At 39.7% G+C, this 24965-nt stretch overlaps 1 protein-coding gene across 1 annotated transcript in view; it reads right to left on the reverse strand.

The window, feature by feature from the left end:
* Window positions 1-24965, reverse strand: part of NPEPPS (aminopeptidase puromycin sensitive) — a 38368-nt gene that overhangs the window by 9365 nt on the left and 4038 nt on the right. Inside the window, exons 2-20 of the mRNA XM_075177022.1 lie at window positions 20023-20107; window positions 10323-10400; window positions 9671-9792; window positions 7259-7366; window positions 5520-5720; window positions 5342-5438; window positions 5220-5253; window positions 4694-4808; window positions 3199-3363; window positions 2988-3092; window positions 2431-2491; window positions 2228-2337; window positions 2008-2071; window positions 1582-1718; window positions 1138-1272; window positions 806-1025; window positions 472-614; window positions 335-391; window positions 33-140 (exon numbers count right to left, since the gene is read on the reverse strand). Coding sequence (XP_075033123.1) covers window positions 33-140; window positions 335-391; window positions 472-614; window positions 806-1025; window positions 1138-1272; window positions 1582-1718; window positions 2008-2071; window positions 2228-2337; window positions 2431-2491; window positions 2988-3092; window positions 3199-3363; window positions 4694-4808; window positions 5220-5253; window positions 5342-5438; window positions 5520-5720; window positions 7259-7366; window positions 9671-9792; window positions 10323-10400; window positions 20023-20107 — 2145 coding nt within the window. The remainder of the gene's footprint in view (window positions 1-32; window positions 141-334; window positions 392-471; window positions 615-805; window positions 1026-1137; window positions 1273-1581; window positions 1719-2007; window positions 2072-2227; window positions 2338-2430; window positions 2492-2987; window positions 3093-3198; window positions 3364-4693; window positions 4809-5219; window positions 5254-5341; window positions 5439-5519; window positions 5721-7258; window positions 7367-9670; window positions 9793-10322; window positions 10401-20022; window positions 20108-24965) is intronic.

The raw sequence follows: 24965 nt of genomic DNA on the forward strand, positions 1-24965 counted from the left end.
GAACAGGTCACTAGGCATCACTGTATACTTACAGAAAGTGAAAAGCTCAGCACCTTCTGGATCAAATCCTGGGAAGAGATGGCTCCAAGAACCCTCTCAATACGGTTCTTTTCCTCCTGCATGTCAGCTAGTTTGTGGAGCTAAAATTTGAAACATTTATTTGTAACGTGGAAGATGGATGGAAATGTCAGGAAAGAACTATGTAGTATCATTTATTAAGGTTATTTTGAGGCCCATGTGGGGGCAGCAATCATGCTAAGTAGAAGCAAGGGGGTGTAGAAATTCATCCACACCAAAGGTAAACTAAAAGAAATGTTATCTTATGATAACTGACCTTTAGCATGGTGTCCAAAGTTGTGCTGTCCCCATGCTTCAGAACGGTCACATAAACCTAACATAAAGATAGATAGTGTTAAGAGTGTTACAACACAGGAAGAGCAGTGCAGCACCATCTAAAGATTTAGAACTAACTGGGCTCCGAAGGTCAGCACTCAATGTGTTCTTTCCTTCTACGTGGTCCTTAAATCTACGACGAGCTTCTTCCAGGGTGGGTTTATGGCCAGCCTTTCCCAGCTTTCCTAAAACTAGTCCCCTCAGCAGAGCATCCAAGTGTCCTATGGAAGAAAGTAATCAGAGCCTATACACAAATACCAATGTGACATACCTCTGTTTGCTGATGTGTATCACTTTATATACATAACTACCTTGCTGCTAGTTACTAGACAAAATAAACTGTGAAATGATCTGTGCTTCACAAGAACAAGACTGATGAATGATTGCCAAACATGGACTTTTTACAACCTACCCTCCCCAGGCTTGGGATCCCAGCCCAAACGTTGTCCAATGGGGGAAAATACATCCCTGATGAAGCCTTGAATCTCCTCATGGAACTCTGTGTGAGATAAGAGTGTGGACAGTATCCCTAGATTACAGCTCAAGTCGCTCCATACAGTATAATTAGGTTCATTCACAAAGGCCTCCATGACTTTAAGGACTTCAACCGTGCTGATGATGCCTGCTCGGGCCTAAAGAAGGAATACACATGGATGAAACCAGAAATACTGGATGGTATCAGCCTTCAGCAGAAAGAATACTGCTAACACAGTTCACTTTTTCTAAGTTCATCTCCATACTCACCAGGGAAAACAGATCGTTCTGGAGGCCAAGCCTGTCCACTGGCTGAAGGGAGCGATCTCGAATACCAGGTAACAAGCTGTCCAGCATAGCAGGGCTGTATTGGGTACGGTAAAAACCAACGGTTCCCGGATTTAACTAAGTTGGAAGAAAGTAAAGGAGCAGTAAAGCAAAGCAGAAAAAGAGGACTTCAAAAAAGTATATGTACTAAGTGAAAAAGTATCACCTATTATCCAAGAAACTCTTAACGTTGCTTATTTTAAAAATTGGTCTTCTCAGTTTTTAAAGTTGAGGATAAATTATAAAGTACTCAAAGTTGGGTGCACCTCCATACAAATCATATCATCAGAGCACAGGACTGTGGGGACATCACTGGTAATAGTAATTTAATTTGTACAGCTTAGCGATCATGGCACCGTAACAGCTATTCTATACATTTATTCTCACCTTAACCCACTGGTCTGGGGTCACTCCTTCTAGTACAACTGTCTCAGGCTTGTCCATAAGTAATCTTAACTTAGCGGAGGCCGGGGATTCACTGGTGCAGATGCTGATCGGTACCATCCACTGAGGACTCTCCTCACCTGAGCGAGGGCAATAGGAGGATGTTATATGGAGAGAGGGGCTGGAGGCTTACCCGCCAACCTATCATCGGGAGAATAAAGGAGATAAGAGAAATAGGAAGAAAGAAAGGTAGGATAGCTTTGAGCAGCTCCAGAAAAGCAAAGTGAGACTAGAATGACAATACTGTTTAAAGATGAGCAGTATTGTCTGCAGTCTGATCAGGTCACACTGCTACTGCAGCGCATAGTTAGGACCCCTCATGGCCCAGAGGGAGCAACATAACAAATCACAGAGAGTAGCAAATCTTACCATGTTGTGGACCACTGGCACAGAACTTCTTTTGAGATAGCTTTAAAATCCGTGAGTCGTCTTTCTGAAAAGGAAAAAGACCTATGGGTAATATAAATCTGCTAACTGCCCTATTATAATTTACCAAATGATCACCCAAGGATGACCTCTCTCTATATACATGCATTATGGAGCATCATGTGATAAACTTATTAATGAATCACTTTGTTAGGCTTGTTACCTGCTCTGACTCCACATAGATAAGGGGAAAACCCATTTGTTTGGTCCATGTACTCATTACATCAGCAATTGGCTTCCCACTAGCCTGCTCCAGACACTCCCATAGGTCCTCTGCAGAAAAAAAACTCATTTTACAGCTGTGTAAGGGAAGAGGGGTGAAGGCAGCACAGAAATCTCTTACAGGGTTAGCAGACGTGACAGTACCTGTGGCAGCGTTCCTCTCCTGGAATTTAGTGAGGTATTGGTTCATGCCCTTACGGAAATCCTGCAGGAAAAAATAAACTGTTTTAACTGTTTTAAGATAATGAGAACCTAAAGTTCTAGCAAAATTATATTTTCTTTGCCTGTATCAAGTTAATAGGTAAAGCTGGTCATCTAATTCCTATTGTAAGGCTGCACAAACCTCATATTTGTAATAGATATGTACAATAACCACTTTCTATTTTATGGGAGGCAGCCTCAAACTTACATTACCTGAAGCTCGCCGTTCCCTTTAATATGTTTGCAGGACTCTAATGTGATACAATACAGAGAATGTAAAATAATATTTCAGCTAGACTACATAAAAACTGAGTTACAGTAATTTAACAGATTTATTGCATTAAAATTTATACAAATAAATGGATTTACACAGGAATGTTATTAAAGGAAGACAAGTGCATTATGTGAAAGAATCACATTTAATTGCCCATTTGAATATATTAAGAGCTATATGTACATTTCAATGTTATTAAATCCCAGATAAATTTCCACCTATTCACCTCATCCCCAATGTAATCGTGTAGCATACGGATTACAGATGCTCCTTTGCTGTAGGATATTGCATCAAATATTTCATCCACTTCAGATGGATGTCCTACATCGACCTGCAGGCAAAGAGCTGAAGCATTAGAGAGTGGCAAGGACTTTTAGAATACATAAAACGGACAACTTACTAACTCAAGGTGGGCAAGGAAATGTAATATAAAATACCTCAATTGGATGGCTATTTTCCAGTGCATCTAGTTCTTGAGCTCGAGTGTAATCTGCAGAGACAAACTGTGTCCATATGTCATACTCTGGAAAGCAGTGATCCACACAGAGGTATTCAATCCAGGAAGCAAAGCCTTCATTCAGCCACAAGTGGGTCCACCACTCCTGCCAAAATGAGAGAAAATATGAGAAGGAGCTCTAGGATTTTCAGGCAGAGAGAACTTTAGTTTATAGTTATTCACTGTAGTTCCATTTTACATCAATACAACCATTGTTGCCAGTTAAGCCTCCAGTTCAAAAAAAGGAATCTTAAACATGGGCATGCAAATCCCATTAGACTGGACCATGCTGTACCAGCAGGTGGTGCTGTAATGAAAGGTCTGCTTATTGATGCATTGTACTGCTAAGCGCAAATATGCATCTTATCTGTTTTTGCTGTGTTCTGTCTTCTGACAGGTTGAATAGCAGGAAGATGAATAATCACAAAGCAATCATTGATCCCTCTGGAGAAATGTATGAACGGCGCACACATTTTAGCAAAATGAAGTACATTTCCCTTAACTTTTTGTTCATACAAGAAATTCTTCTATGCACACCTATAAAAAATATAATATATGCCATCACTGGAGTACCCAGCCACTATATCACATGACACTGCTGTGGTTTATTTAGTCATTTTTATTAATTGCACACACAAATAAAAAAGGACAAAATATAATGAGTGTACAAATACACTGAGCAATTTAGAATCATATGCCAAAGACAGAACCACTAAGATGGTGTGAGGCTGGGCGATTTCCAAGGGCAGAAGCAGGGATGTAAAGGGTTTTAAGGCAAATGTTTGTCTTTACTGTGCTGTTACTCTATACTGTAACTCATGCAGCTATTAAAATGTGTTTATACTCATTCCAACAGTTACTACTTATTTTACTCCAATGGTTTTGAAATTATTAAATGCAACTTGTCAACACAAAATGAAGGCAGCCATTCTGTGTTAACCAAAACTCATGACCATGCAGCCGATCAATTTGATAGAAAACAGCAATATCTGAGGCACTTCACAAATATACATTTCCTAGGAACCAGTGCCTAAATAGACGTTTCAATTAGTATTGGATCAGCCCATAAAATGGCTGCCTCCACTGTGGGTAGACGACAACATAACTACTTACAATTCCCGCTAATAGTCTCAAATGTATTAGCGCTGTTTTGCTACACGTGTTCCCTCTTGCAGACTATGCAATTTTCTGTTCTCTACCAATAGAAACTGTACTCATTTTACATATTTGTCCTTTTACTTATTCCATTATAGTTCAAAAGCTATTGAGTAATCCCATGATGTATCAAGTTTGTGTCCATCTTGCTATTTCATTCACATTTCAAAACACTATTTAATTTGAAAAAAAGTCTTAATAGAACAAGTGCTTGATTTTTGTATAGCCTATAACCTTTAGAAAGTGAACGACACATGGCTTAACACATACACAGCACTTACCATGGTAACAAGGTTTCCAAACCACTGGTGCGCTAGTTCGTGCCCAACAACTAGTGCCACCCACTGCCGAGAGGAAGAGCATGAATTCTTGGGATCAATAAGCAGAGCAGTCTCCCTACCATTAGAGGAAATATCTGTTATCCAAGGTCATTGGCAATAAATAAGATACAGTTTTAAATGCCCCAAATTGAATTGATGTTTTACACAAACAACTGTCACTGTTTCTGTGAATTCACATTACAGAAGAAAAGGGTCTCCTTTCACTTACTGCTATTGACATATTTGCATCTGGTAGGGTGGAGGAGAGAGTGAGGACACCAGCAGCTGTATTTTATCCTTGGTCAAACTGTGCCCCGGAGATGAAAAATCTTCCCAAGCATCAATGTCATTGGATATCACAAGGAATATAATGGAAGTATAATTTGGTAAGTCCTAGATGGCTTCCTAACTCTCTCTCCACCCTGTGCAGAGTGGACCAACTAACCTTTAACCTCAGAAGCAGGAAATAGGAGAGTAACAAACGCACCTGTAAGTGACCAATCCCCAGTTTTCCATGGCTCCTGTGAAAAACAAATACAAAGTGAGGGATGGAAGCACACCACAAACAGGGTGACACCTGTACAACAGGCCAGTCAGGGGAAACTTTACCAGCTGCAAAGTCTGCAATGGCGATGAGATCAATCTTGGGAAGAGGGTAGGGCACATTGAAGTAATCCTTATAGAAAGGCAGAGTTTTAGCAGCAACCTAAAATAAGTGACACATAAGTGGTTGGTGAAGGACTATTTCATAAGTAATTAATATACACACACACAAACTGGAATTTACCTCCAAGGCAAACTTTCCCTGCTCTGCTTTGCCAACTGGAGTATAAACACGAACCAGCACACCGTCAGCAGAGCGGGTTTCCACAAAGTCATACTCTCCAACCACAAAGGCCACAAGGTAAGTTGACATAACAGGAGTGCGTGCAAACTTCACCTCCACCAAGCTGTCATCATCAGGGTATGGTTTGCGCTCAATAAGATTCTGTACAAAGTGGTAAAAAAAATGCAGACGTGAGTGGCTAAATCTGACAGATCTGTAGTCAGACCAAGCAACTGGATCACATAGGGGCCTTTGAATGCGACTGGTAGATGGCTGCACACAATGGCAGGTAGCATTATTTTCAGACAACACATGGCAATATCTAGCCAATCTCACGTGCACTCCAGGTCTATGGGAACCCATGAGAGGAGCAAATAGAAGAACCCAGGGGTTGTACACTGAGCCTGACAAGAAGCAGCCAAAGAGGATGATACTGGCTCTATCCACTTCTGTGCCATCAGACCCTAGCCAGAAGGACTAACCGCTGTCAGAAGTCTTCATTTTCTTCCAATTGGAAGTCCAGAAAAGCTTCTTTTTGAAGTATGCTACTCAGGGAAAGTCAGGCTGATGCTTTGACAATTGGTCCCATACTGGCCTGGAAACTGAGGAGAAAAATTAGCTCTTGGGACTGAACTTGTTATTTTGAAGAAGGAAAACTCCTCCTGCCGGTATCTTCTATCCTTGATTACCTTCTCACAAAAGGGCTTTCATTGAAAAAAAGCAGTGCAGACAGGGATATTTTGAAAGTATTGTAAGTTGATCAAGATGAGCCCACTACTAAATTTGTCGGTGATTTGGATGCAAAACAGGTGGAAGTAAAGGCAGCGCCGTCCAATTGGAATGATTTATGATATTAAAGGCAAGCTGCAGTAGCTCCGTCCTGTAAGTGCCATTTTACAACTCCTCCAGGAATTTCTCACCCCCAAGAGTTACTTTGGCCATTCCAACAGCTGCAAAGACTGGGCTAACCATTGAAAGAGGTGAAAAACAGACTCTTCAAAAGATTAACCTGTCCTCCAATCAATACTCGAAGGATACCGTGCCTAATGTGAACTGTTGCCCTCCTAGATAGCTACAAAATTGGAGGAAGAGTGACAACTACTAATCTCCTGGAAAACAGAATAACGAGCTTCAAAGTGCTGTAAGACACGAAACCTTGTCTGAAATTCCCAATTCCCCAGACACCAAATCATTAAAGAGCTGGTCCCGGAGAAAAACAATTGGAACACTTTCTGAAAAGGGGAACAAGGATCTCACAAATCAATTTTCAAAAGGTTAGTGATGGTCTGAATTAGGGACATAGCCAAGACAAGTATTCAAGCCCTCCCCTGCCAGCACAGGTAAGCAGGAAAGTCAGACCCACAGACTGCGCAAGTGACCAGACTCACTCAGGCATTGCCTGAAGGGCTACAGTGTCTGGAAGGGTGAGGAGCTCACCGCCCCCATTGTTCAGCTTCCTTGGGGTTAAACATTAACAGAGAAAAAAACAAAAGAAAACTTCTGACTATGGCTAGCTGAACTGAACACACGGACATAAAAGCATCCTCCACCAAAGATATACAAAATGAGGTTGTTTCATGGCTCTTCATAGGTTTCCACTAGCTGTAAATGCATAAAAACCTGGGTGTAAATGGAGCATAAAAATGTAAAATTACATACATAAGAGTGCTCCGGGAGGACTCAAGCAGTGAAACTCTTACCATGTTTGATAAAGCTACTCTGTCCTTGGGGACAATCAGAATAACATCAAAGGTTGCTTTGATTGCAGGCTCATCCCAGCAGGGGAAAGTTCTCCGTGCATCTGTGGCCTGTAGAGAGAACAGATGTGTTCTACATCACTATATAACAGTACTAATCATTTCCAGACACAGCAAGACTGGAAGCTGCTAAAAACCAGTACTCTGTGTTGGGCAACTGCTGGTCCTCATGCAGGCCCCTCATGAAATTTTCCTCTTTGGTCCCCTTTCTAGTGACTATATAACAGACTAAATACAGTTTCCATATGACTGAATATTAACTTATAGCTGTATAGTTAAATAGATAGAGAGTGAGTTTAGACTTCTACTTATAGAAACATAGAATTTGATGGCAGATAAGAACCACTTGGCCCATCTAGTTTGCCTATTTGTTATTAACCTATGGTACCCTCAAACCCTACTTGGTCCTTTTAACATTTGTAAGGATATCCTTATGTATATCCCAAGCATGCTTAAATTGCTCTACTGCATTCACCTCTACCACCTGTGATGGGAGGCTATTCCACTTATCCACTATCCTTTCTGTGAAGTAGTTTTTCCTCAAATTTCCTCTGAACCTACTTCCCTCCAGTTTCAGTGCATGTCCTTTACTTCTACCATAATTTCCTTTAATCTTAAGCCATAATCTTACTTTGAAGAATGTTTCCCTCCTGTACCTTGTTAAAACCCTTGATATATTTGAAAGTTTCTATCATGTCCCCCCTTTCCCTTCTCTGCTCGATACATATTAAGATCTTTTACGCTTTCTGGTAGTTCTGTGCTGTAGGCCATGCACCATTTTAGTTGACCTTCTTTGTACAGACTCTAATGTATTTATATCCTTCTGGAGATATGACCTCCAGTTTTGAACACAGTATTCTAGATGAGGCTGTGCCAATAATCTATACAGTGACATTACTTCTTTCTGCTACGTATTCCTCTTTCTATACAACCAAGCATCTGACATTTCTTCATAGCTTTGTTACATTGCTTACCTGCCGTTAAGTCATCTGAAATAGTGACTCCTAGATCCTTTTCCTCCACAGTAGTTTTCATTATAGTGCCACTAATACTATATTTAGCATTTAGATTTTTGAAACCCAAGTACATGATTTTTCATTTTCGGGCATTAAACTGTAGTTGCCACTCTTGACCATTCATAGTCTACCTAGATCATCAATCACTTGTTTTATCCCTCCTGATGTGTCTACTCTGTTGTATATCTGTGTCATCTGCAAATGGTATTGAAGGGAAATTATGCCTTTTGGCAATGTCACCAATAAAGATATTACAAAGCACTGGTCCAAGTACAGATCCTTGGGGTACACCACTGGTAACTTATTCCTCCTTTGAATGCACTCCATTTACTATAACCCTGTTTTCCATCCTGCAACCAAGATCTTATCCAATCAACCATCTTAGAATCAAACCCAAAGCGCTCTAGTTTATTTAATAGTCTGTAATGTGGGACAGTGTCAAAAGCCTTAATAAAATCCAGATAAACTACATCTATGCCCTCCCCCCCTTGATCTATTTAGATGACTTTAGTCACCTAGTCAAAAAAGTCAAGAAGAAGATTTGTTTAACGTAATCTGCCCCCAGTAAATCCATACTGTTTGGGATCCTGTAAGCTACTGGTTTTGAGATATTCTACAACTCTTTCTTTTAAGAGCGTTTCCATCAGTTTCCCTACTACTGATGTAAGGCTCACTGGTCAGTAGTTGCTGGCCTCTGTAATTTCTCCTGTAGCTAGTGACTCGTTTATTAATTCTGTTAATGGTGTTACCAGCATCCCTTGAAGCTTTTAGTATCTTTGGATGGATCCCACCTGGTCCCTTGATTTATCCACTTTCAGTTTTGAGAGCTCTGGTTAGGACCTTCTCCTCTGTAAATGTACTACTATCTACCTCATTTTATGAATATACTTGCAAATTAACTGTTGCCACTTTCCCGCTCTTTCTGTAGTGAATACGGAGCAAAAATAATTATTAAGATGATATGCTATTACCACGTCTTCTCAACAAGACTGTCTTTAGTCTTATTATTCCTCCTTTCACGGTTATACCTAGTAAAAACGTTCTCCCTTTTATCTACTGATTGGGTCATTGTCTCTTCAGACTGTGCCTTTGCACAACCGATTACCTTCTTAGCCTCCTATCTAAGATACCCCTCTTTGTCTTCATTATTCTGCTTGTATTTCCTATACGCCATATTTATTTATTTTTACACTGAATGAAACATGTTTATACACTTATATGAACCAAAGGTAATGCAAGCCCCTATATTGTGGCAACAAGGGCTAGCTGTGAGACCGGTGAAAATAATCATATTGCCCATCACTGCTCTAGTAAAACACAGGAGTCTATATTTTCTTACCTCAAACTGAGTGACTGCAGCATAGCGCACCTCCCCAGAAGCTGTGGTGTATTTACTTCTGTAGAAACCTTTCATTTTATCATTCAGCTCCCCAACAAAATCAATCTTCAACATCCCAAAACCTACACACAAAGAAAGTAAAAGTGAATGGATCCAGAGCTTGGCACACAGAACAGAGTTCTTCTGCCTTGTGTTATGCATAGATAGTTAATAGTAAGGCACACTGTTGGAATGTACATGACTATAGCTGGCTACTTGGATGTGTCATCTGGGTATAGCAAAGATCAGTGCAACTGTATAACACCAACTGGCATACAAGATGCAACTTGGCCAATTGAGTATAGTACCCAAAACAGTGTACTAATAAGGCAGCTTGGCACACGGTATATCACTGAATAATTAGATAAAACACAAGACTATCTAGATATGGGGTATGTGGACTGACATAGCTGTTTTCTAAAACTTCTGTGATAAACAGTTTGCTCAAATATCTCAGGGTCTATCCTGTTAACCTAAGTTGCTAGGGTGACATAGTAATCAGCATTTAGTGGACAGCAACAGAAACAAACTTTCTAATAGTTCAGTTTTTGAATGTGGCAGTCTAAGTCCCAACAGATTTATTTGTATTTATTTTTTCACTTTTTAAACTTACCCGTTTGCAAAGTACTGGGGAACGACAGAGTCACTTTCTCATCCTCATTCTGGTAGTTAAAACCAGTGGCATGAATTTCTGCAATGTGAGCAGGAACAACAATTTATACAGACATAAAAGGGACAATATATGGAAGTGCAAATAAAGATAAACACTGTTCCCTGTATATAATGGTGATTGTCCGTTTAATGGTTTACAGAAAAATACATTGAAATAAAAGCCAAGAACAGTATTTTACTTTATCCTGTCAGATGAATACATGTAATTTTTCCCTCACACACACTGTTCTCTCCAACTCCCAAGGGAACGATTATAAAGACAGATTTTGAACATAAATTCAGAAAGAAAAACCAAGAAATTAAAGATCTATTTAATACGGCTGATCTGTAAAATAAAAAATGTAATATGTTTTGATTGAGGTCTCTACCAGCAATATTATTATGGTGCTGAGTGTTTATTTATAAGGGAACACTTGAGATTGCCACAGAGCATGACAATAAGTCTCTAGACAATTGCATCAGAAATAAACTCTACAAGCAACACTAAAATGTTGCACATTTGCTCCCAAATGTACTGCAGACTGAATGGATTCAGTATGTGTTGATTTAAAACATGAACCTCTGCAGTAAGGACATTTGCTGGCAAAATAGCCTGCTGTGTAGACAGGCACCAAGCATGCTGCTGACTGCAGACTAAGTTGGCATCAAAACCAGTGTTGAGATCATACCTGGCACAACTGGGCATACCCCAGACTCATGTCAGCACAAAACAACAGACATCCTGATAAAGGGACAATTCATTCTACAGACACTTGGAGATTTTACATCAATGATCAAAGAATAGAAATGGAGTACGGTATTATGTTAAAATGTTTCTAAAAAGTAAACTTTATCAAAAATTCAAGTATGTTTAGCTATGACTTTTTTTGCATTACTTAAATGCAAATTTGCTAAATACCTTCCACTGTCGTCAGAGAGCTTGTCAGCAACATCCTACCTACCAAAACAAGGTACTTGCATGTGTTGTCCCTCATATCTAGGTGTGATTTGCCTTCACTGATTGTTAGGAATTCTATCACAGAACACTTACACAATAAGTCATGCAACAGAACAGTGAGCAGGGCTATTTACAACAAAGCACAAGGCCTGGATTTTGTATGCATCTAGACTCCCTTTCTAAAATAAAAGACATTTATGGCTAAAATGCAATAAAATCGGCAAAACAATGCATTGAGAAATTATCAAATAGTTAAAATGCACTTTTTGCTTAAAACATGTTAAGGATGATTGTAAGATTGCAAGCAGGCCTTCTTACCTCTGTCTGTATTACCCAGTTTTGTATTACTGTGTTTGTCCTCAAATTTAAAGCGTTATGAAATTTGTTGGCGCTATCTAAGTGTTGATGATGAAGGGTGGCTCAAATTTGTAGCTGTATATTAGAAATAGTCGCTCACAGATCTAGCTCAGGGCTGGGAATGTAGATGATTACATAACATTCTGATCTGTACACAGCGGGAGATGGTGTATATGATGTGATCTACACATTGCACCTTTCTGTGGAAGCTTCCCCGCTAACCTTCATGTGGTGCCACAGGCTGCAGTGGAAATCTTGAATCCCTTTGTGCTACTGAACAATCCCATGGCAGAGGGTGGGGGGTAGTTACATCTAACAAGGCGTAAACTGTGCACAGAAACACAACGGCGTGGCAATGAACGCTAGCTATACACATGCAAAACTGGTAGCAGGATGTAAAAGGTAACTAATCTATAGGGACTCCAAATACAGGTACATAGGAACCCAATTATTAGAATTACCCTCCAATATATTAATATGTGTATTTCATGCCACTGTTGAGTACTATTCAACTTTTAAATACACAACACATACATTTACATTTTTAATATTTCGCAGTTTTTTGGTTATTTTAATATGATGTAATAAAAGTGAAGTTTTAAATACAGGATTATATATTATATGCATAATTGACAGTTGAGGACTGGAGTGCATCTTTTGCTTCTCTTTTTGTTCTAATCACGGATATTAGAATATAAGAGTGCACCCTATCTATCTTAGAAAATTACATTTTGTCATCAAGGATCGATATAGAGTCCCCTACCTGTGTGCAACCGTTTCTTTTGATTTTTGTGATAAAAGGTAACTAACAAAGGTGCCTTCCAGTAAAATAATGCAGAATTTTACATGTTTCTGGCATCTAAGCGGTAGCAGTGAGCTATACAGCAGACAACCACCGTCTGGAGGTGTAGTATTAATAGTAAGCTGTGCCGAAGTACAGTTCTTGGGCAAATTAATACCAACAATTAACTACCACATACAGATGTTTAACACTTGAGGTATGTAAATGAGAGCACTGCAGACTTCTGGCAGCACTGCATGACCAGAGATGTGTGCTAGACTACATAGTTCTAACTGTAGGTGTCCAGTGTAATGTGCTTTATGGTCCTGTAAGTATTCGCACATCTCTCAGGTTAGTTTAATTTACCAAGAAATATGTTTGGCAAGTCCAGACTTGTGATGTGCTGGTACCAGGAGAGTTTAAGAGAACTGCGGGTGAAACAATGATGTAACCATTCACAGAAAAGACATTGGTAGGGAGCCATTTGAACGGATTCTTATTAACCTCTAATGATTGATTATTTAAGGGCTTTATAGGTAAATATACATTGTAGGATATACCTGTGTACCAGGTTATAGCCATCCATGTGCTAGTGGACAAGTTACAGCTAGAAGTGAGCAGCCTTGCTCTACAGAGAGTGCAGGCCTGAAATCTACAGCACGCACAGAGACAACATTCAACTCTCCTCCCCCAGCACTAATGATATAAACCCAGCTTAGCCTTGCTCTCTGGCATGGATAGAAAGCTCCATTAGTGCATTTGTCTCCTTAATAAACTGATGCACTAATGGCTTGTAAATGATGGACTGTACCAGATCAAAATAGTTAAAAATGTCTGAGTGGGCAACCTCCTGATCATAGATTTTAGGTTGAGACACAACTGATTTATAAAGATCTGATCAGGACAATATCCGTTCAATATTCTCTCAGTAATGGCTCTCTAGTGCTTTACAAATTGAATTGGTAGTAGTCATCGAAAACATCACCTCTTTCCTCCTTTTCATTCCCAACAAACTGTAAGGCCCCGCACCAATAAGCCAACTTCAATTAATAACCTGTTCATCATAAAGTCATGAAACTCACTCCTAGTACATGGCTCATTGTCAAGCAAAGGAATGCTTAGCTGACTCTTGCTTCACCTGTTCATTCCCAACCTGATCAAGAATCTGGGGGTGCAATCCTTATTGTGGGGGTGGAGTGAGTGGATGCTACTGTTATTTCACATAGGAGAGGACTAACAAGGAACCTTGCCTAAACTAACTTGCTATATATATGCGAGTGTCATAATCAAAGCCATACAAATACAACTGACAAATTCCTCTCTGGAATCCCAGAGCTCACATTGATACTAGTGGGTTTATATGCGATCCAGCAACACAATCAGTAAACATTGTCCAAAAGCCAACATCCTATATAACATGACAATGTTGGGTTAAAAAAAAAAGCTTTCAGCTACAAAACACTTAGGGCAAAGAACAGGTATCAGTAAATTCTATGCAACCTAGAAGGGGCAAAGTGCACCAGGAGCAAACTGCAAAATTATATCAAGGCTCATGTACAGATCGCTCACTGAAATTACTCTGACAATTCACATTCTAAATGTGATAGATTGCATGGAAAAGTTTTTGAGGAAACAGGGGAGGGGAATAAAGAAAGCAATGGTACAGAAAGTACCCATAAGAATATCTTCAGACAACATTAAAGAGGCCCACTATCTAGTCTCATATCAAGTGCTTAAACAAATGACAAGGGGGCCAGGGATTACTCTACAGCACAGTAAAGGAAGACTGCTGAGAGAGAATAAGAAACCACCGTCCATGCACTAGGTTTTCCAGAAGAAACACCTTAAAAGAACATTTGAGAAATGAGCAGCAATATAACGAAGGAAGAGAGTGGCCATTGTGAAGGAGTTGGATTAGTTGAATTATTTAAAACTCATGGGCTGAGTGGCCCATTTTATATGTCTCACCTTCTTTGTAATACTCAAAAGGTAGATTACATTAAAGTTTAAACAGAATTTAGCCCATAACATTTACATGGCCTCAATAGTAAATGTCGGCAAGAACTTCTTTAAATCTGTTGCCTTTTTAGACCCATTGCAATTGTTCTCAATACATTCACGTCAGCTGACTTGCTGTAATCCTTGTAGTCAAAATATTCCCTGCCTTTAATACTCAAAAGGGACAGTATCTGAAATTAACTAAAATGAAAGCAGCACATACCAAAAGGGCAGACAAACGATTGACACATGTGGTAAGCTAATGTAAAGGGATCTGAAGACAAGAAGAGAGCGAGATGGAGGATGAAAGAGGGTGATGAATACTACATGGTAAAATAGTCAAGTAGAAGATTGGTAAGCTTTTCAAAACCGGTGGGTTGTAAACGACCGTTTGTGAACTGCTGCACAAACCTGTATAACTTTAAACTGTGCACTGCAGTGATCAGGGGCACAGAGGGGGGGGGGTGTACAAATTACCTAGGGCGGGTCTGCCTGGGGGGCCAGGGGCCCCTCTGGAGCACTATGGTTTTTTTTAAAAAAAAAATCTAACAAAGTATTTTTGGTGCACGCACATCACCCACGTGCGGGGGCGGGGGGGGGATTGGACAGTGTTCAAACACCCCACACTGTAGAGGTTAGATCCCCTTTTTGTGACTGCTGTGGTCATATGGTACACAGGAGAGGCAGCTGCAGCAGCAGTAATGTACCTGTTCCTGGGCAGTTGCTGATATCAATTGTGTATTAGGTAAGAGAAGCGCTAGTAAGCTGAGGGGAACTCTGGTGTGGAGGGAGGGGGGCATGTGGGGGTGCTGCGCAGGCTGGCAATGAAACTCATGTCAAGTTGCCCACCCCTGAAAAACTAGTAAATATTGCATGCAATAACAACACATGCCACACTGTCCAGCAGCCTGCAGAGCAAGCTAGGAGCTCCAAATCTTGCGAGATTTGGAGCTTCTGACTCTCTGTACAGCTTTCCCTGCTTACTCTGCAGGAAGTTTTCTGTCGCAGCAATAGGCAAGTACCTAATGTGTCTTGAGGGAGCATAATGTGTCGGAGGGGGGGGGGGGGTGTAGGTCTAAGGTCCCTCTGACTGCTAGGACCAGATCCTCAATGCCTTGATTTCTGTGGGAATCAATATCAGTCATCTGGGGACCGTCTGTCTCGTAAGGGATTTCTCCATCCTCTTCCGAAGATATCTCTGAATCGGATACAGAAAAAAGTGAATGATTGGTCCTTTTACGTTTGGTTCTAGACTGAGAAGATCTCGGGGAGTCTAAAAACTTGTTCAGTCTATCAATTCCCCTAACCAAAGAAGTAGACCAAGCGGGCTCCACTACGGGTTCCTTTGGGAAGCAGTAGAAAAGAAAGGGCCAGTGGTTCCCAAGTGTGCCTTGTCATTGGAGTACCGCTGAAACTGTAGCCCCCCCTGTCGAGGTAGAAGAAGAACTCTCAGATAGCGCTGCAGTCTCCGCCTGATGGGTGAGAATCTGCACCAGAGTGCCCATCGACTGTGCCAGCGATACAGCCCACACCGGTTCTTACGTTAACAGCTAAATACTACCCTGGGCCTGCGTCTCCTGGGACCCTGTCTCAATCTACGCAGAGCGCCCCCGGGTCCTGCTGTACATTTGGCAATTTTACCTTGCATTTTGAGCAAGCAAAGTATTTTGCTTTTGGTGCTTTCCCTTTATCAGACATTATAAAATAAAAGAAACAATCACAGATATAAAATATACAGAGACAGTTAGCAATTATACAACACAAGAAAAGAAGGTTATAAAAGATATCATCAGTCAAAAGATGTATCTTGCTATATGTTGTATGCTATTGTGCCCCAGCAAGCAGTGAAGCAGAAACTGGGGAGTGTACTATGTACTTTTCCCGAGCAGATCTTGGCACCTTAGGCGATGCCATTGCACCCTCTTCTGTGTGTATGTGGGGGGGGGAGCATTGTGCTTCAACGGTCTCTCTCTTAGACCACCAATGTGCGCCACTTCTATAAGATAAGTGCACAGTCGGGTCTTGCTTAAATACTTGATGTAAATAATTTACCTAAATCCCCTCCTCCTCTCCGAGGGGGGAATTTGGTAGTGGCCATAAGAAGGCGGCCACCATAGCTCCGAATCGCAGCACTCTATACCCGAAGGTAGCGCCGGTCATCAGGTACCACCAAGTGTGACCACAACTAATGAAGCCGCCTGTCCCACTTTCCATAGCCATGCTGGGAGTGAACCTGTCGGCTCTCACCCTCTTACACAGCCTGCTGCCTCTTATTTTTATTTTTTATTTTTTTTTATTTTTAACAGTGTGCCAAAGAAAAAAAATTAAGAAGAAAAACCCTGCTATCCAGTGCACGAAGAGCTCTTTATTTAAGTTATTTATTTTATTCTGTATGATATAACATGTATATGATTCACACTGTGTATCCTATCTGACTGTCAATAACCATTTAAAAAAAAAAAGAAAACCTTACTAATCTAAACCAGCATTTTAGAAGTATGCCTCCTCCACCTGTATCTCCTCTACAATGAGGAGATACAGGTGGAGGAGGGGGGTTGCAGAGGGTAGGGGTCTGTCAGCAGGTCACAAGTAACAAGTGCCAACTCCCTCACTCCCCAACTACAACCCAAGTCCCCATGGTAGCAGTGTCTCCCCCAAAAGGATGAAAGAGAAATACAGTATCAATGGCACTATAATGAAAACTACTGAGGAGGAAAGGGATCTAGGAGTCACTATTTCAGGCTTGGGGGTTGCATAGGGAAAGGAATCAGTACCAGAAAGAAAGTAGTAATAATGCCACTGTATAGGTCATTGGCACGGCCTCATCTAGAATACTGTGCTCAAATCTGAATGGGTATATCTGCAGAAGGATATGAATAAATTAGAAAATGTACAAAGAATGGCAACTAAAATAGTGCACGGCCTACAGCACAAAACTTACCCAGAAAGAGTAAAGGATCTTAATATGTATAGTTTGTAGCAGAGAAGGAAAAGTGGGGACATGATAGAAGCTTTCAAACATATCAAGGGTTTTAGTAAGGTAGAGGAGGGAAACATTCTTCAAAAGAAAAGAACACAAAGTCGTGCACTGAAACTGGAAGGAAGTGGATTCAAAAGGAAATTTGAGGAAAAACGACTTCACAGAAACGGTAGTGGATAAGTGAAATAGCCTCCTATCAGAGGTAGTAGCAACTACTAATACAGTAGAGCAATTTAAACATGTTTGGGATAGACAGAAGGATATTTTTAGAAACAATAAAGGATCAAATAAAGTTTAAGGTTACCATAGGTTAAAAAATGGGAAGATTAGATGGGCCAAACAGTTCTTATGTGCCATCAAATTCTATGTTTCTATGTAGGTTTTTGTGATCGCAAGGTTAAGAGAGTTGGAGATGAAGAGATAAATGATTGAGGGCAGTTTGTTGCGGATGGATCTGTAATTCCAGAGAGCACAGGAGAAAGGGAGAAGGGAAGTGGGGAGATATGAATGACATTGGTGTGGTTGCTTGTGTGTGGGGTGGGCATTGGACCTAAGTAAGTTGACATGGTTAAAGACTAAAAGTGTAGGGAGAGGAAGGATAGAATGGGAGAGGATAGACTATAAAATGAGTGGGCGAAGGATGCAAGGGTACTAGAAGGGAATCAGGGAGAGAATAATACTCATAATACCACTAATTTCAGATCAACATAAGAGTGTACTACCACAGCTTTTACATGTATTATTGTTCAATGTTATTAACAGTTCACTTGTATGAAAATCTTTGTACTATAGGTGTAGTGAGTGGAGTTTGTATGTTCTCCCATGTTTGCATGGGTTTCCTATGGATGCTCCGGTTTCCACCCACACTCCAAAAACATACTGGTAGCTTAATCGGCTGCTATTAAATTGATCTTAGTCTCTATTGGTCTGTGTGTGTGTATATGTTAGGGATTTAGACTGTAAGCTCCAATGGGGTAGTTCTCTGTACAGCGCTGTAGAATTAGTAGCCCTATATAAATAGCTGCTGTTGATGATGGTGGTACTTCAAGATTTAATGTTTTAGTACTACACACAATTACCCATAAATATTTATCAGACTAACATATGTGTGGATTATGCATTATACCCCCAGCAAAGAAAATATGGCAGTCCTCAAAAAAAGCAATCAGCTTCTAATCGAAACAATAAAGTGTTTCCCTAGGTTTACAGAACAATTACAGAAATGAGATCTTAGTTATAAATAGAACATGATATCCATGTAAAGTACAGAGAAACAGAGCTACAGGCCTCTGTCCTCCCCAAGCACAATCTACATGTAATAACTGGAAGTAAATCTTGCTCAGTGTTTCTTTCACTATAACTTCCTCCTTTCACTTGCTACATGCTTACAATTCTTTCATTACATTTCTGCACACACCATGATTTATCATTGCACGCAAAAAGAGTTACACCAACTCTTTCAATGTTTTATTCTGTTCAATCCATATTTTCATTCTAAATACACCACAACTAGTACACTTCTATTATAATCTTAGAACATTACATTTTGCAACTAGTGTTCTCACATCGTACTTTTACCATCTATGGGCTAAGTTTCAGGGCATGTTCTTCTATTACATCTACGTTCTCATCCGTCAAATCCATCAGCATCAAAAGTCACACCCATACTTAAAAAGCACTTTCCTCTTGTACGCCTTAAAACTTCTTGAGTAGATTAACATCTTGGTTTGTTTGGTCCTTGCTTGACCCTCCACAAACTCATTTTTCATTTACTATATTAAACCAAAGTCATATATGTCACAACTATCTCTGCAGTTCCTTCTGAAGGTCTGAATTTTGATAGAATGAGTCAACCTCTCCCACCCTCCTTAATCACTTGTAGCCAATGTCTAGAATTAAAAAGCTTCACTCTGTTTATGCTATGCTTTCTTTAAGGTCCAAGATAAAATAACAATTCAAGTGTTAGTCATGCAATGGCTACAAGACAAGATGGCTTATCTGTACACATAAATGCCAACGTTCATTAGTACCAGGACAGGAACATTGACTATGGATGTCATACAAAAAAATGGAGTACCACCATCACTACAAAAGTATGTGAAGGTTCTTAAAATGGCCACACACTAACAATCCAATTGCTAAAGCCATCCTTTTTAATGGAGTTATTAAAGAATCTGCATGTATGGGTAACTAATACGATCGAATTTACATGAACAAATCAATAATCCGATCAGACTAGGCTAAATATTTTTATCCAAGGATTGGATTGAAGTAGATGTACTGTGACTGTATGAGTAAGGGCAAACTGTCCTACATGGTGCATTTTCTGAAAATATTCTGCATTGTGAGATCAAAATAATAACGCCTGTGTAATCTGGATGATTAGAAATAATCAGATTTAAAACAATCTGTCTTGATATATTACTTGTGAGGCCATTTTAAAATGAGACTGGTAGGCTAGATAATTTTACTCAGTAACAATGATCACACTATAGACCAATGCAATTAGGTATATACAAATTCAATAATGCATTGTTTTGTTTTTATAGACTACTTTCCCTGACTAGAACATCTTCATAGCTACTTACCTTCATCTCCTTCCACAGCATACGAGGCGGTGATGATATCAATGTCTGCACAATTCATCACAATTTGATTGGTGGCATTTTTAACCTGGATGGAAGGAGGGAAAATCAGAAATCATTAATCTCCCACATTACACTCACTTTTGGGGAAAAATTGCGAGTCCCAACGCTTTGTTACCAGCTTATTTCCCAATACAATAAATATTAATAAGCTGCATGCCAAGAACTTTAAATTTCTTATATATTAAGTTAAGTAAACTTTGGTGTGGTAAACTGTAGTGTCAATGCATTAATAAGCAATATGAAACACCAAATGTAAGTAATATAAAATTGTTTTATAGAAGTGTTACATCAGTACTCTGAAAGTTTGAAAGAACAGGATCCCCCAACGGCACAATCTGGCTATTTTCCTCCATTCCCCTTATCACATCATGACACTACAGTCATCACATCATGACACTACCGTCATCTCCTGCTGCTTTGCAAAGATCCTATTGGCTACAGGTTGTAATATTCCATGCCCCCACTTCAAAACTGAAGAAGCTAAAAACGACCAGGAATTTAACTCCCGAATACATAAACGTACAACTTACAATATAAAGACCAAGCAAGCTGTGAAGTATAGAGGAAGACAGACTATAAGAGAGCATCTCCCAAAAGGTTAACTTGAAAACTTAATCAAGCCATCAGCAGGGAGCGCTCTATATTACATAAATATAGTGCATAAAGGCCATACCTATGAAACATATGAAGAAAAACAATGTAGAATGTACTTTACTAAATACATTATCATTCTATAAACCTATGTGGGATAGCTGCTTTTAAAAAAAAGTCACGATCAGCATGCCGATTCACACTATACACGTTTTCCCTTCAGATCTGTGCTCTTCACCCATCAGAAACATCGGCTGAAAAGATCCTGAGTCTGCACACTGAATAGAGATCTATGGATACTGCTGGGCGTGAGTGCACACACACTGCAGAATAGGAACGACATTGTTCCATCGTTGAACGAGATTTTTAGTTTTGTTTAAAATCAAATTAAAATATACGATGTGCTTTGGAACGATAATCGTTCATTGTTGCAGTGTACACACTAATGCGATATAAGGCCAAAACGGTCGTTTAACGTTTGATTGGACCGACAATCGTCTTAAAACACTGTAGAGTGTACCCAGCCTAAGACGGAGCAGATTAAGCATCATTTTACAGACAGTGGAGACCAATATAAAAATATGGCATCCTACTGCACAAAAAGGAACTGCTGAGTCAGCCAAAAGGGCAAGGACTAATGCACTCAATAGGTATACATATCTATGGGTTACTACAAAGAGAAGGCTCAAGAAACAGCCAATGCAATAAGATTGCACATCAGACTGGTAGCATGTTCTAACAAAGCAACTGTAAATGTAACCTTTGATGTCCACATCAGACAGCCACTTTGTGTCCACTTAAAATAATCACTTTAAACAATCTCACATATGCAATAAAAAACATAATTAGACAACACATTACTGACCTGACAATTTTTGCTGCGTATGATTCACTTGCTGAGTTAACCCTTTCAGTGCCAGAAGTTTGAGTTAATGTGCTCACACAGTAGGCCAGGCTGAGTTTCACTATTTTTCCATGATTTTCATAACCCAAGTAAAATGCCACTGGCTACTAGGCCTAATGATGCCTATAAATGTCACTTGAAGACCTCTGGAGGGGCACAGACGTAAATTTTATCTATAGCTAAGAGAGTTAAAATCATACCACATTAAATTGCACCCCCACCCCCCCCCCCCCCCCCCAAAGTCCCCCCAATTAGGCATTTGAGGCAGTCCCTTAGGAACCTCTGCTGTTACCCTTTTGCAGACAGACACAAGGGTAGCTCCAGCGCTTTTAGCATCATAGGCATTCATAGCAATTTATGTTATGTATGGGGGATTTGTAACTAGTGTAGCATCGGATTGCATTTGACTGTAGGAACTGTTCATTCACCTGCCCCATTAATTACAGAATTACATTCACAGCCTTTGTGGCAGTGAAGAGTAATTTTCTCCTCATCCTAGAAACAATGGCTGCAAACAGGCAACAGTGTGGGAGCTTGGGGCAGACTGCTGCTAAACTACCAACTGGGGTGTCTGGATACCAGACAAACTTTCTATTTTGAAAACGCCTTTGAAATGCATCTCTGAGCTTTGTCTGCACTTTAAAATCCTCCCCTCTTTCTCCCCACTCTCCTATCACATGACATGCTGAGAGCTGTTTGTATGTGACTGGCAGCCATACATGATAGTATCAGAAATAAGATGACAAATACACTGCAGTTTGATTTCAGAAATCTGACAACAATATAATCTTCTAGCAGGAGTGCGTTTTATTCCTAAAATATAATTTAAATCTGTTAAAAGCATTAAAACTCTTTTGAAGGGTACACGTGGAAGAAGAATACTGTTTTAACTGGCAGGGAAAAATAAAGATAACTTAAGGGCACAAATATAATTTGTGACCAAATCAAAATAGGCGATTTCTCTACACCAGATAAGACAAAATTACCATGAGAAGCATCTGTGGGTGAACTTAAAATGTCCCATAAGGCTGAGCCAACTTTGTTCCTGTAGGTAATGTAATTTCCTCTAGAATTTTATTTAGCCTCCATAAATGTAGATCCACTTCCTTGCCAAGCACCCCTCTAAAGGAACAGATACTGAATTCATACATGATGAGCTTAACCTGCTCCAAACACTTTCACTTATATTGAAGCTAATGTTTCCTGCCAAATGCTCTGTATACACTCTGCCTATCCTTTCTTACACCTGTATAACACTCCAATGCCCACAGATATGCTCCCTGTTATAAATTGACAGGTGCAGTGATTACAACAAAGGGGAGAGAGAATTCTCATAGCAGCTGGTACATACCAATTTTAGAGAGGTAACTACACGTCAGAGACCATACTTTCTAGTACCCATATATTAAAGCTGCAATGCCAATGTTTCTTATTTTACATAAGTGAATCTTGCTTACTGTAAGGAGATACATGGGGTTGTTTTTTTTTCTTCAAGCAGCTAAAAATAATTTACAAGTGTCAAGTCACTAACAAGGTAACCACAGTGACATGACATATAATATAAAGAGCAGAGAGCCTTTAGAACACTTCTTATCAGCATGCTCACTCACTGCACAACCCCCCAACCATCCTGCTCATGCCAACATGCACCAAGGGCTCTTAATTACCCCAGTAAAATTAGATTCATGTAAAACAGGTACAACACTTCGTGGAAATACTATTGCAGCTATCAGACAAAAGATTTGTCCAAGCATACTCCCTGGGATTGCATGGCTGCGTCTGATGGTAGATTAATACACTTTTTGTATACTGGAAGTACAGTATAACCATGCAAAACAGGTTACAGACATAAGCTGAGCACATAATATTTATGCCAGTGCTTCTGCAATCAAAACTCACCCAAAACTATTTTAACTTTAGAAGTACATCATTTATCAGTAACAATCAAGATAAAGCACCACACTGAATGTGTGTGCAGACATGTGGTAGACAATTCTGTAAAAGTAGTGGAATGTTCCTCAAATTGTAAATACACTAACAAAATTTGTTTCAAGTGAATAAGATATATCTGCAAAAAAAAATAAAAAAAAATATATATATATATATATTAGAATATATTACTCTCTCTCGCAAGAAATCCAAACATGATAAAGTTAAAACTATGCTTGACCGTTCAGTCACTGTAAAATAGTTCTAGGCTTGAAACTGGCCATCTAGAGTGACAAATGTATTTGGATTAAAGCATTTCATGTATGCTCTCCTGCAAGTGACTACTTCAGTTTATCAGGAAAAGCTGCACCTGCGGTGGTTACATGAGTAAACACAAGTGCACGGTTATAATTTTATAGACATACACACATATATACAACCAAGTGAAAAGGTGGATCCTATTTCGAATCTGTATTTACAAACAGGACATTTATTCCTCAACAAGTACTAAAAACTGATAGACATGACAAATAATCCAGAACATATTTTACTAACCATAAAAAGCGCCACTATAAAGCAGTAATGTGTGCAGAAGTGTGTAGAACATGATTCAGAAGCTTGTAGAAACACATTTAGCCCTCATATTTTGCCAGACTTCCCCTTACAACACAGCTTCAGTTCACTGATGTTTGAGGGCATCACAATGGGATTGAGATGTGGACTTTGACTTGGTCATCATAAAACTTTGATATATCTATTTTTCAGATGTCTGGATATAGATTTGCAGGCGTGCTTAGGATCAATGTCCCATTTTTTTGATCCACTTTAGGCCAAGCTTCAGTTATCAGACATATGGTCTCAAATTATTCTCTAGAATATAGCCTGGTATAAATAGAGAACTTCATGGTGAATTGAATTAGAACAACTCCAAATTAGCTTGACTGTCTGCTGGAAGTAATTTGGGTGGTAGATATTAAGGTTAAATCTCTCAGCCCAGACTTGGTAGCAACTGGGTGGAGAGGTGGGTAAGACCCATCCCCCTCAACCTGCATGGACATGAGGGGGGAAACCCACATCCCTGCCACTGAGATTAATGTGGAAACATGTGAAAATTTCAACCTGATACACATGCCTCAACCTGGAATGGGTATAGAGGCTGGTGGGCTGTATTACCCCCTGCCAAGAACAGTGTGGACATAGGTCTGTAGATTCCTCAATGCAGCTTTTGGATATTTTGCGATTTCTCAGAGCATCATATGGTCTAATCTATGGGTATATTTGCTACCATACCCACTATAGGGAAGACTGACAAATTTTTTCATTAATGTTCTCCAGTTGTAAATAATAATCTTTCTCCCTGTAAAGTGATAGAAATTGAAATAAATGGCCTTATAACCCTTTCCAGACTGATGAGCAGCAACAATCGTTTATATTTTTATATAGAGGCTGTAATAAACAA

The sequence above is a fragment of the Mixophyes fleayi genome, chromosome 6 (genome assembly GCF_038048845.1).
Source record: "Mixophyes fleayi isolate aMixFle1 chromosome 6, aMixFle1.hap1, whole genome shotgun sequence".
Lineage (NCBI taxonomy): Eukaryota > Metazoa > Chordata > Amphibia > Anura > Limnodynastidae > Mixophyes > Mixophyes fleayi.